At 38.5% G+C, this 14,541-nt stretch overlaps 1 protein-coding gene across 1 annotated transcript in view; it reads right to left on the bottom strand.

Moving 5' to 3' along the window:
- The window catches only part of LOC133659206 (zinc finger protein 287-like), a 34,649-nt gene that overhangs the window by 8,588 nt on the left and 11,520 nt on the right, over positions 1 to 14,541 (bottom strand). Inside the window, exons 3-5 of the mRNA XM_062061943.1 lie at positions 10,198 to 11,315; positions 5,876 to 6,092; positions 791 to 1,057 (exon numbers count right to left, since the gene is read on the bottom strand). Of these exons, the coding sequence (XP_061917927.1) occupies positions 791 to 1,057; positions 5,876 to 6,092; positions 10,198 to 11,315 (1,602 nt within the window). The remainder of the gene's footprint in view (positions 1 to 790; positions 1,058 to 5,875; positions 6,093 to 10,197; positions 11,316 to 14,541) is intronic.

Genomic DNA, 14,541 nt, shown 5'->3' with positions numbered 1-14,541 from the left:
CAATCATAAATTAATATTTCAGCACATACACAATGTTGACATCTACAGTTATATTTTGATAAAGACAACAATCATAAATGAATATTTCAGCACGTACACAATGTTGACATCTATAGTTATATTTTGATAAACAATCATAAATTAATCTTTCAGCACGAACACAATGTTGACATCTATAGTTATATTTTGATAAACAATCATAAATGAATCTTTCAGCACGAACACAATGTTGACATCTATAGTTATATTTTGATAAACCATCATAAATTAATCTTTCAGCATGAACACAATGTTGACATCTATAGTTATATTTAGATGAAGACGGGGGAAAACACGCTACTCGTAAACGGCGCGTATCTTCTTCTCTATCTTACTTATCGATGCACAAATAGGGATGTGACAATTACCAGTGATAATGATAAACCACAGTAAAACTCCTGGTTTGTATTCTTTGTGTATATTCACCAATAACCTAAAATAAAATATGCTGACATCTGCGTGACAAAAGGTAAATAAACAGTAGCCATATTGAATGTTTGCCTTCATTTGACAATGTAAGGTAAGGGGCACGTCCTCTAGGTCACATGGTTGCAACTCAGCAATTACATTGTTAATGATTAATGAATTTTTTTTTTTTTAAATGGTCGTATTAAAAAGCAAGTATATCTCCAACGTGAGAGAGAATGTTGGACCCTGGATGAAAATATGTTTGTAACAGATTTTCATCCAGGTTTATCAGGGTCATCTGTTACAAACATTGTATTAGATGATATCTGGATGTTCTGCTTACTTGGACTGGGATGAAGCTGTGAGGACTCAGGTGGTTTGTCTCCATGGTCTTCAGTCTTCACAGAGACAACAGTCAGTGGAAACTTGGTGAGATCAGCCTCCTCCTGCCCTAGAAGACAATCTCCCTCCTCTTCTTCTTTAAAGTGGGGCGGTTGTGGATCTTCCTCTTCGACAGGATGGGGATGTGGCTCCTCTTGCTTTAAAGTAGAGTTCTCCCCCCAAGACTTAGGGAGACTTTCTCTCTGATCTACAATCAGCTGCTGGACATCTGCAAGACACAAAACCAACAATGTTTAACACAGGCGTGTGGAATAATAAATAATTGCTTAGAGCAGTGTTTTTCAACCACTGTGCCGCGGCACACTAGTGTGCCGTGAGATACCGTCTGGTGTGCCGTGGGAGATTATCTAATTTCACCTATTTGGGTTAAAAATATTTTTTACAAAGCAGTAATTATTATCCGCTAATAATGTGTTGTTGTTGAGTGTCTGTGCTGTCTGGAGATCGGCAGACTTACCACGTTATACTCTTCCATATCAGTAGGTGGCAGCAGGTAGCTAATTGCTTTGTAGATGTCGGAAACAGCGGGAGGCAGCGTGCAGGTAAAAAGGTGTCTAATGCTTCAACCAAAAATAAACAAAAGGTGAGCGTCCCTAAGAAAAGGCATTGAAGCTTAGGGAAGGCTATGCAGAACGAAACTAAAACCGAACTGGCTACAAAGTAAACAAAAACAGAATGCTGGACAACAGCAAAGACTTACTGTGGAGCCTGTAATTACATGACAATCGACAATGTCCCCACAAAGAAGGATACAAACAACTGAAATATTCTTGATTGCTAAAACAAAGCAGGTGTGGGGAATATCGCTCAAAGGAAGACATGAAACTGCTACAGGAAAATACCAAATAAAGAGAAAAAGCCACCAAAATAGAAGCGCAAGACAAGAACTAAAACACTACACACAGGAAAACAGCAAATAACTCCAAATAAGTCAGGGCGTGATGTGACAGGTGGTGACAGTACACCTACTATGAGACAAGAGCTATATTGATGCATGCTTGGTTATGCTTTAAAGTCATCCAACAATATCCGACAACGACTTTATTGTCAATATTGACTGCTGAGTCTCATGTTTTAATGATTTTTGCTGGTGTTGTGCCTCCGCATTTTTTCAATGAAAAACATGTGCCTTAGCTCAAAAAAGGTTGGAAAACACTGGCTTAGAGTAACATGACGTCACGCCAGGTTGATTGAATATGCGTGGTGGTCAAGCCAGCGTCTATTCTCAATGGATACTGGACGCCATTTAACCTTTCTCGGACCAAATAGCCCTATGATTGTGTCGTTTTTGGCTGTACAAATCGCAATAAGGATAAACAGTTTCTTTAGAGTTCGTCGAGAGTTATTCAAGAAGAGCGCTAGATTTTACGAAAGACGACGAGAAAAGTAGCACGCACTCCAGTCCAAGGAAGCGGAGTCAAAATAGACACAATTTTGCAGTGATCACTTCGGCAAAGGTTTGTTTGATACATGTTTGTAAAGTTTAGTATTTCCCATTTAAATATTATCTTGATATTATTTGCATTTAAATTTTTAACAAACATAAACCAGAAAGTCAGAGTCAATGATGATTTGTCAGGAAAGGTCTACGTCTCTCCTCTTGTTTGGTTTGTACACAAATGTGTCAGAGTACAAACGACAACGGGACAAAAATCAAATATGGTGATGATTCAGTGATTGTTAGTTTGTTAAATAGATATGCAGTGTCAGCCGTAGGGTGTTAGTCCTCGCAAGACGCAAAGTTGACCTTACCCGAGCAAAAACGATGCATATTTATCCGGGAGGGTCTTGATAGCGATTTCCTTGACCCAGCCACACACAAAGAAGTTGTAGACCTCCATGTTTTTTTTAAGCTTTTATCTGTTCTGTCCTGTAGAACAGTGGTCCCCAACCTTTTTGTAGCTGCGGACCGGTCAATGCTTGAAAATTTGTCCCACGGACCGGAGGGGAAGGGGGGGTGTTTTTTTTTGTTTTTTGTTTTTTTTTCATAAAGAAATACAATCAGGTGTGCTTACGGAATGTATACCTGCAGACTGTATTGATCTATATTGATATATAATGTTTATATTGTGTTTTTTATGTTGATTTAATAAAATAAAATAAAAATATATATTTTATTTTATTATTATTTTTTATTTCTTGAGTGGCCCGGTACCGGTCCGCGGCCCGGTGGTTGGGGACCACTGCTGTAGAATGACGACTGGAGCACAAAATAGTTTGATATGTCTGGGAACAACGGATAACCCTTGATACTAACCGACACAATCTTTTTTTTTTTATAAAGTAGAGAAAGATTTCATTGCATAGTTTGACTTTGTTGTCCTTTTCTGCATTTTGCAGAAAAATGTAGGTCCCTTGCATACTCAGTCCGCGTGCTGCTTGCTGCACATAAGCCATCTTGGCTTGGTTGACCACCACTGGTTTTCACTCGTCGTGACGGAACACAAGTGTAGCAAGTGTCCTGCTAACTAATGTTTACACCACTATAAAAGTAGCAAAGATGGAATATAAAGGAGAGGTAGGCAACTTAATTTAAAGAGCCCTTTATCGGCCGGGCAGGAGACTAACGCTTCAACACAAGTGCTCGTCTTTAGGTTCTTTTAGGCTAGGCATCCTTCATAGCTCGCCATCAATCGTGGGAACCTGGCCTGTGGAGCAGTACCAAGGTCCCAGTAAATCGTAATGTACATTAGTATTAACTTCAGATAAACTTCACTGACTGTACTAATAAACCCAATACCAGTGAAGTTGGCACGTTGTGTAATTCGTAAATAAAAACAGAATACAATGATTTGCAAATCCTTTTCAACTTATATTCAATTGAATAGACTGCAAAGACAAACTGTTCGAACTGAGAAACATATTTTTTTTGTGCAAATAATCATTAACTTAGAATTTAATGGCAGCAACACATTGCAAAAAAAGTTGGCACAGGGGCATTTTTACCACTGTGTTACATGGCCTTTCCTTTTAACAACACTCAGTAAACATTTGGGAACTGAGGAGACCCATTTTTGAAGCTTTTCAGGTGGAATTATTTCCCATTCTTGCTTGATGTACAGCTTAAGTTGTTCAACAGTCCGGGGGTCTCCGTTGTGGTATTTTAGGCTTCATAATGCGCCACACATGTTCAATGGGAGACAGGTCTGAACTACAGGCAGGCCAGTCTAGTACCCGCACACTTTTACTACAAAGCCACGCTGTTGTAACATGTGGCTTGGTATTTTCTTGCTGTAATAAGCAGGGGCGTACATGATAACGTTGCTTGGATGGCAACATATGTTGTTCCAAAATGTGCCTTTCAGTATTAATGGTGCCTTCACAGATGTGTAAGTTACCCATGCCTTGGGCACTAATACACCCCCATACCATCACAGATGCTGGCTTTTACACTTTGCGCCTATAACAATCTGGATGGGTATTTTCCTCTTTGGCCTGGAGGACACGACGTCCACAGTTTCCAAAAACAATTTGAAATGTGGACTCGTCAGACCACAGAACACTTTTCAACTTTGCATCAGTCCATCTTCGATGAGCTGTGGCCCAGTGAAGTGTTTGTGGGTGTTGTTGATAAATGGCTTTCGCTTTGCATAGTATAGTTTTAACTTGCACTTACAGATGTAGCGACCAACTGTAGTTGCTCATTGTGGTTTTACTGAGCCCACGTGGTGATATCCTTTACACACGGATGTCGCTTTTTGATGCAGTACCGCCTGAGGGATCGAAGGTCTGTAATATCATGGTTTCCCCAGATTCTCTGAATCTTTTGATGATATTACGGATCGTAGATGGTGAAATCCCTAAATTCCTTGCAATAGCTGGTTGAGAAATGTTGTTCTTAAACTGTTCAACAATTTGCTCATGCATTTGTTCACAAAGTGGTGACCCTCGCCCCATCCCTGCTTAATTCCTCTTCGGGGTTATGGACGGCTAGTAGCGCTTTATAGCAACAGGCCGGCCTTAATGGCCCCAAACCCCCCCCCCCCCCCCCCCCCTCTGTTGCGAGTTGTTGTGATTATATGTAACATGTTTATGTGTGCTATGCTAAATGAGTTTTTTTCCCTTGGGCTCAGACTGATATTTTTTACTCTTCCCCCCTTTCCCACCTTTTTTAAGGAGCGCCATAAGTGGCTGATCCGTTGGCGGCCCCGTCTTGTAACGTATGTCTGCTCTTAGTGGGACTGTGCCAAAAATGACATTTCAGTTCTTATGTGTCTTGTATGTTAAAGAATGGACAATCTTGAATCTTTGTTTGTGAATGACTGAGCATTTAATGGAAACTGCTTTTATACCCAATCATGGCACCCACCTGTTCCCAATAAGCCTGTTCACCTGTGGGATGTTCCAAATAAGTGTTTGATGAGCAGTCCTCAACTTTCTCAGTCTTGTTTGCCACTTGTGCCAGCTTTTTTGAAACATGTTGCAGGCATCATATTCCAAATGAGCTAATATTTGCCCGTGACCTTCGATTTACACAATGTGCCAACTTCACTGGCTTTTGGGTTTTGTATATTCACGATTTTCAACATTCAATGTAATAGAATAGAAACATATTTCATAATTACATTCAAGACATTAAATAAAATGTACTATGTTATTTCTGCAGGTCATATAATTCAAAGTGATTAAGCATTAAAACACCATCTTTCCAAATGGTAGTTAAAAGTGCTGAAGTGCACCTTGGCTTAACACAGTGCTTCTCAAATACTTTGTTAGGAAAAATAAGTATTAGAAAATAAAATATCCCCCAAGCAACTACAAATAGTATAATTTGTCTAGAAAATGGATATAACTATACTTCTGCATACCATTGTAAGCTTATTAAAATAAAAGTAAACAACAACCGGTCTTTCCTCCTCACCTCCCACAGTGGTTACAGTGAAGCTAAATGCTACATACGCTTCATTATCATCTTTTATTGATATTCCTCGAAGTCACACGCGTCCCTCCTGCCATCGGTTTTTTTTTCCATGTTAATAATGAAATATAAAGTTAGTAAACACGTGAGAGTAAGAAGTAAACAAACCTGTTCTGTGTAACACAACTTGAGGCTTCTTGCAAACAGCCTCCAGCAGTTGACGTTGTCGCTCCTTCTCCTCTTTTGTTCGAGATACTTCCTCCTCGTACTCCGCTATCTTTCTTTCACACATTTTTACACAATCCCAACACTTTACACTCAGATTTGGCCTCTGCTTAGCGATGTGTTGATAGCTGCTGACAAAAGAGACGCGGAAGCTAACACGCTAAGCTAACCAGCGAGCTAGGCTAAGCTAGCCTAGGAAGCTTCAAAGTTCACGGAGACGAGTCGAGTTTATCCTGACACGAAGAATGAATAAAGTGTAGTTCGTCACACGGTATACGAATTAGTACACAGGCGAAAATGAGAAATAAACGCAGACTTAAAAGACCACACTTCTGTGTTACGTCCGTAGTAGTGTCCAAATATGAGGTCGGCTTCTTCTTCTTCTTCTTTCTATGTGGGCACAGGAAGTCTTTCGTCTTTGGACTCTGGATCTAGTGTCCTCTGGTGGCGCAACTGTGAACGGCAGTTTAGTGACTAATTTGTTTGGAAACGAGAAGACAATGTCATCAAATACATAACAATTAGGGATGTCCGATAATATCGGACTGCCGATATTATCGGCCGATAAATGCCTTAAAATGTAATATCGTAAATGATCGGTATCGGTTTCAAAAAGTAAAATGTATGACTTTTTAAAGCGCCGCTGTGTACACGGACGTAGGGAGAAGTACAGAGCGCCAATAAACCTTAAAGGCACTGCCTTTGAGTGCCGGCGCGGTCACATAATATCTGCGGCTTTTCACACACACAAGTGAATGCAAGGCATACTTGGTCAACAGCCATACAGGTCACACTGAGGGTGGACGTATAAACAACTTTAACACCGTTACAAATATGCGCCACACTGTGAACCCACACCAAACAAGAATGACAAACACATTTCGGGAGAACATCCGCACCGTTACACAACATAAACACAACAGAACAAATACCCAGAACCCCTTGCAGCACTAACTCTTCCGGGACGCTACAATATACACCCCCGCTACCCCCACCCCCACCTCAACCCCGCCCACCTCAACCTCCTCATGCTCTCTCAGGGAGAGCATGTCTCAAATTCCAAGCTGCTGTTTTGAGGCATGTTTTTAAAAAATAATGCACTTTGTGACTTCAATAATAAATATGGCAGTGCCATGTTGGCATTTTTTTTCCATAACTTGAGTTGATTTATTTTGGAAAACCTTGTTACATTGTTTAATGCATCCAGCGGGGCATCGCAACAAAATTAGGCATAATAATGTGTTAATTCCACGACTGTATATATCGGTTGATATCGGAATCGGTAATCAAGAGTTGGACAATATCGGAAATCGGCAAAAAAGCCATTATCGGATATCTCTAATAACAATTGTGGAAAAAAGAAGATAGATAAAAGTATGAAGATAATAAACAATTCAGAGGGGTCCCTGTTCAATGTATAAAACATTTATTATTCTAATTTCCATGTACATTTATTTTTCACACTATTACATTTTATTTAGATAGACATAATAGGACATTGTTGACAAAAAAAGTAACAATGAACTTTCGCACAAATCCCAAAGAGGTTTTACTTACTCACTCAATAGCTTTTGGAAGATTTCACCGATTTAAAAATGTGAAACAAGAAGGGATAAAAAAAAAAAAAAAAAAAAAGATGTGGGCACATTTTGGTCTAAAAATTATATTTCTCATGACATGAGCATAGATGATTGCTACCTGAATATCAGACATTTGAGCAGAAGTGTTCTGAACTCATGACGGCTTGTCATCCCGCCTGCAGGGTTTACAAAACAATACTAGCACCATCTCAAAAACAAAACTAAACAATACTGTCCTTAACGTTTGTGCTTCCGTCAACATGTGTATGTCGATGTATGTACTTGCTGAAATTGAAATTATTCTAACAGTTATCTTTAAAGGGAGACTGCACTTTTTTTTTTTAAATTTACCTATCATTCACAATCCTTATGTCAGACAAAAACACATATGTTTTGCACATATGCATTCTAATATGTAATATACGTCAAGTACAGGGTGGCTAACAATGCAGCTAATAAGAGTCCTCTACTGCAGTGGTTCTCAACCTTTTTTCAGTGATGTACCCCCTGGGAACATTTTTTTAATTCAAGTACCTCCTAATCAGAGCAAAGCATTTTTGGTTGAAAAAAAGAGATAAAGAAGTAAAATACAGCACTATGTCATCAGTTTCTGATTTATTAAATTGTATAACAGTGCAAAATATTGCTCATTTGTAGTGGTCTTTCTTGAACTATTTGGAAAAAAAGATATAAAAATAACTAAAAACTTGTTGAAAAATAAACAAGTGATTCAATTATAAATAAAGATTTCTACACATAGAAGTAATCATCAATTTAAAGTGCCCTCTTTGGGGATTGTAATAGAGATCCATTTGGATTCATGAACTTAATTCTAAACATTTCTTCACAAAAAAATAAATCTTTAACATCAATATTTATGGAACATGTCCACAAAAAATCTAGCTGTCAACATTGAATATTGCATTGTTGCATTTCTTTTCACAGTTCTTTTTGACAGACATTTTAGTGAGGGTCAAACCATCATGGCATGGGGGAAACTCTGGGTTTATGGTAATGAATGGAATAGCCTACTTGATTTGATGTTCAGTTTATTAACTTACATTCATATTTTGTTGAAGTATTATTCAATAAATATATTTATAAAGGATTTTTAAATTGTTGTTACTTTTAGAATATTAAAAAAAAATCTCACATACCCCTTGGCATACCTTCAAGTACCCCCAGGGGTACGCGTACCCCCATTGCTCTACTGTGCTCATTAAGCACTCTAAAAAACATCCAAAAACCGCCAACAATACTCCATTTACATCTTGTAAGCTGAATATTAACTGGGTGTTATAAATTCCCTTTGTCAGTGATTAAGATAGAAGATAAAGTTCCCTATTTAATGTTAATTGTTGAATATAATTGACAATATTATCGTTGACGTAAACAAGCTATTAATGTAGTCATGCACCTTTTAAGTTGAGTCTGTTTGAGTCAGGCAGTTTACCGGGCAGCTATGTTTACTTCTCGGGGTCCTTCAGGCAATGTGTTGAACAGTGTGTATGTGAGAGTGTACTTAGCTGCTGCTGCTAAAAAGTTACATATAAAGAAGAAGTTGAAACCTAAAACGGTGTCCTTATTCCCTAACCGCAGTACGCTCACGGGTGAAGAGTCCCAGCACAACAACATCAGTTTATCCATATGGTTCTTTAATACTGAGTATTAGGGATATTGTTATTATAAGTGCTATAGGTTTTTGCCATAAATCGAGAAGTAGATCAACTTTAACATCCAACTTAGAAACGGAGATGGCGCATAAGACCCAAAAAGTTGCTCATTTGCTCCCACTTTTTTTTTTTTTTTAACCAGCATAAGGGTTATGATTCATTTTTCATCTAAACGGGAATCCCAGTGAGAGCAGACATTGTACAGTATGTGATTGTTTTATTGTGTTTGTGATTTATATTTCTTATTTAGCACTTAGCAATACTGCTATTTGCTGGATTTGCTTATTACTTAGCTCTTAAAACTGCATATTCAGGCTAAAAAAAAATAAGGTTCTGGATCATTATTTGTCCAAAAGTAGTTGTTGGCGCTCGTGAAGCGCCAAGCGGTAATAGTTGTTATAAAAATAAGCAAACATTGTGAGGCATCTGTAAAATGAATGCACCGCCAACATGTCCTTGGAATGCTAAAAATGTCCATCAGACATAAATATTAAATGTTATTATGAATGTGCCTGTTACTACATTACATATATACTTACAGCATGTATATAAAACGTGGATGTATTGGAAGGTTTTTCAGAGCACTTTATTGGGAGATTAGAGCTAATCTCATTACCTCCATTGTTAGCAGGCTCTTGCTAGCGTTTATTTACATGTGAGAATGCAGAAAAAAAGAGAAAATCGTGTGTGCTTGTCTTACATATGGATTGTGAATGATATTAAACATTACAACATAAAACGCAGTTCCCCTTCCCAGCATCTTGTGAATCATATTTAAGAAATTTGTACATAACATTACAAAACATGTATTGCTACATCTTTAACCAGAACTTAAAAAAAACTTGATAGTGTTTCATAATTCATATCATTAGGTAGGCTGGCTGGACCCCCACTGAATCCAGTCGTAGTCCGGATCTGGAACACAGTCCAGCCTTTAGAGAAGCCCTGCAGTAAACCATTAGTGACTCTGCAGGAGTCCATTCATAGAGGACTTTCAAAAAGGAAAAGGTTATTTTCCTGTATGTGTTTTCATGTGCCTTTGCAGTGCATGTTTGTCAATGTATCTTTTATTGCACACTGAACAACTGAAAGGTTTTTCTCCTGTATGTGTTCTCATATGATGAGTCAAACGACATTTTATAACAAAGCCTTTTGCACAAACTGAACAATTAAAAGGTTTTTCTCCTGAATGCGATTTCATGTGTCTTTGCATATTTTGTTTATCGGAGAATTTTTTGCGGCAAACTGAACAATTGAAAGGTTTTTCTCCTGTATGTGATCTCATGTGTAGTTGCAAATTTTGTTTCTCAGAGAATATTTTACCACAAACTGAACAATTGAAAGGTTTTTCTCCAGTATGTGTTTTCATGTGTCTTCGCATATTTTGTTTTTCAGAGAATAGTTGACCACAAACTGAACAACTGAAAGGTTTTTCTCCTGTGTGTGTTTTCATGTGTATTTGAATACTACCTTTTTGGGGAAATCCTTTACCGCAAACTGAACAAATGAAAGGTTTTTCTCCTGTATGTGTTCTCATGTGTATTCGAATATTACGTTTGTGAGATAATCTTTTACCGCAAACTGAACAACTGACATTTTTTTCTCCTGTATGTGTTCTCATGTGTATTTGCATATAACGTTTTTGGGAGAATATTTTACCGCAAACTGAACACATGAAAGGTTTTTCTCCTGTTTGTGTTTTCATGTGTGATTCCATATTTACATCAACTTGTGACGTTGAGTCATCACTATCTGATAGTGGAGCTAAGAGGTTGTCTGCTTCTGATCCTCCACTGTGGTCTCCATCACCTTTTGTTGTCATGTGTTGTGGTGAGCTGCTGCTTGGAGGCTCCACCTCCCTCTTCTCCTCACTTGGACTGCGATGAAGCTGTGAGGACTCAGGTGGTTTGTCTTCATGGTCTTCAGTCTTCACACAGACAACAGTCAGTGGAAACTTGGTGAGAGCAGCCTCTTCCTGCCCTAGAAGACACTCTCCCTCCTCAGTGATGCAGAGTTCCTCCTCTTCCTCTGTAATGTTGGGGGGCTGTGGTTCCTCCTGCTTCAAAGGGGAGCTCAACTCCAGCAACAGAGAGAGAGGTTCTTCTTGATGACCAACCAGCTGCTGGACGTCTGCAGGACAAATACGAATTATTGTAAAATATGATAACACTTTCATAAAAGTTAATTAACAAGGTGATGTTTCAAAAGCAATGTATACATCTATTTTAGTAAATTATATGTCTTGACTCTTGTGGTTTCAGGTCACCAAACTTAGGAAGTTGTTTATTTGTCCTCATGCTGAACAGCAGGTTGCTTATTAGGCGGGAGACAAACTATCTTTTAATTACATTCAGGTAAGATGCCTGTGTCATTTATTTGTATGTATTGTCTCCACAAGTTGCAGACCAAAATGTCATAACAGATTTATCTACATTTGAGAACTATTAGAAAACAATGTTTGAACATTATGTGACAGCTGGGTTAGCGCAGACAAACACAGAGCAGAAAGGAGGAGAGGACAAGCTATTCTAGCCACGTCGCTAGGCTAACTTGGATGTGAAGCAGTGAAACAAGTAAATAAATGCTTTGTACAATAGGAACCGCGTTACAGCAGAGAGCAACCAACTAAGAAAAGGAAATTAGCAAATAGATTAAAAACTCAGAATGAAACATCGAAGTTTTGGGCTTGCTTGCAAACCTGTACTTGCTAGCATCATTTATTGAACAGGGTGTGTCATCCTGCAGTACACAGGTGTCTCTCAGAGTCCTGTATAGATAGATTCAAATGTTCTCGATTGCCAACATCGTCTTATTATAACTGATCTTCCTTTTTGTAACATGGTAAGTGAATACGTGTACTTTTGTAGTTATTTCCCCATATTTACGAATTTTGGTCTAACTTATTCATTATTGCCAACTCGGTTTCAAAGTGGGAACCAAACATGGTGCCCTGTAGTCACATGAGTGCCAAGAAGATTGCCTTAAACCTGGTTGGCCATTTGCTCTTTATATCTGTTATGTGTGACTGCCATCTACTGGTCATATTTATCATGACACCATGTTAATTGCTATTAAAAATTGTTACAAGGTAACCACGACCAGAGTTGATACGGACATTAGGCGCATCGGGTTAAGGATTTTTAGTGCGCCTTATGGTCTGAAAAATACGGTAAATTGTTTTGAAAGCCATAATTCCGGGAAGCTAAGGATCGAGGGGCCAGACTTCTCCCTTCACTAGTAGTTGTATGTTGTACAAAACCAGGCACGTTGTGTAAATCGGACATCGAAGGTCACGGGCATTCAATGTTGGTTTTCGGCCTTGACGCTTACGTGCAGTGATTTCTCCAGATTCTCTGAATCTTTTGATGATATTACGGACCGTAGATGGCAAAATCCCTAAATTCCTTGCCAATAGCTCATTGAGAAATGTTGTTCTTAAACTGTTTGACAATTTGCAAATGCAACATGTATTTGTTCACAAAGTGGTGACCCTCGCCCCATCCTTGTTTGTGAATGACTGAACATTTCATGGAAGCTGCTTTTATACCCAATCATGGCACCCGCCTGTTCCCAATTAGCCTGTTCACCTGTGGGATGTTCCAAATAAGTGTTTGATGAGCATTCTGCAACTTTCTCAGTCTTTTTTGCCACTTGTGCCAGCTTTTTTGAAACAGGTTGCAGGCATCAAATTCCAAATGAGCTAATATTTGCAAAAAATAACAAAGTTTACCAGTTTGAACGTTAAGTATCTTGTCTTTGCAGTCTAATCAATTGAATATAAGTTGAAAAGGATTAGCAAATCATTGTATTCTGTTTTTATTTACAATTTACACAACATGCCAACTTCACTGGTTTTGGGTTTGGTATTTCCCAAAGAACCAGCGTCCTCTACAGTCGACATTTAATTTTGGACTATTTATTTTATTAGCGTTACAGGAGCGATCTGCTGTTTTTAAGGACCTTCTGCAAAAAAGCTAGTCAAATATCATCTCTATGACGCCGCTCTAGTGGTTTTAAGAATTTGTAGCAAAAATGTGACTCCCTCACAAGTTTTTTGAGCTGAATTCACAGGTTACGAGTTGAACAGCCCAAATGATGAAAACAAGAGGACCTAAAATGGAACCCTGAGGAACACTACTAGAATAACTAAGTAAGTTCCCAGATAAGATACACTATATTGCCAAAAGTATTTGGACACCTGCCTTGACTCACATATGAACTTGAAGTGCCATCCCATTCCTAACCCATAGGGTTCAATATGATGTCAGCTATTATAGCTTCTACTCTTCTGGGAAGGCTGTGGAAGGATGCGGAGTGTGTTTATAGGAATTTTCTACCATTATCATTATCATTATATATATATATATATATATATATATATATATATATATATATATATATATATATATATATATATATATATATATATATATATATATATATATATATATATATATATATATATATATATATATATATATATATATATATATCCATCCATCCATCCATTTACTACCGCTTATTCCCTTCGGGGTCGCGGGGGGCACTGGAGCCTATCTCAGCTGCATTCAGGCGGAAGGCGGTGTACACCCTGGACAAGTCGCCACCTCATCGCAGGGCCAACACAGATAGACAGACAACATTAACACTCACATTCACACACTAGGGCCAATTTAGTGTTGCCAATCAACCTATCCCCAGGTGCATGTCTTTGGAGGTGGGAGGAAGCCGGAGTACCTGGAGGGAACCCACGCAGTCACGGGGAGGACATGCAAACTCCACACAGAAAGATCCCGAGCCCGGGATTGAACTCACGACTACTCAGGACCTTCGTATTGTGAGGCAGATCCACTAACCCCTCTTACGAAGGTCCTGAGTAGTCGTATATGCGCATGCGCGGAGGCTTTTTAAAAAATATTATTAATTTTTTTAATTTTTGGGTTATTTTTTTGTTGTTGTTTTTTTTGTTTTATAAACCTTTATTTATAAACTGCAACATTTACAAACAGCTGAGAAACAATAATCAAAATAAGTACAAAAACAGTACAAAACAGCGTACGTCTCATGAGGTGGCGTAAACTAGCCAATGATGTGTCATGTGCAGCTCACGTGACGACGGCGTCTGCTTTGCTGGAAAAATTCGAAAAATGGCGCAGGAAAACACTACCGATAGTTTAGCGGAGAAACATCTTGAGGTTATTGCTTCAATGGAGAAAAGTGTACGACCTAAGTCGTCAAAAGTGTGGGAACACTTCACTTTAAAGACTTCAAAGAAGACCGTTTCCTGCAAAATGGCACGGAAGTACAACATTACTTCAGGAGCACCTGAAGAAGAAACATGTTGGAGCCATGGATA

Source organism: Entelurus aequoreus, linkage group LG10 (genome assembly GCF_033978785.1).
Source record: "Entelurus aequoreus isolate RoL-2023_Sb linkage group LG10, RoL_Eaeq_v1.1, whole genome shotgun sequence".
In the NCBI taxonomy this organism is placed as follows: Eukaryota; Metazoa; Chordata; class Actinopteri; order Syngnathiformes; family Syngnathidae; genus Entelurus; species Entelurus aequoreus.
This window is presented reverse-complemented; position numbering and strand designations above follow the sequence as displayed.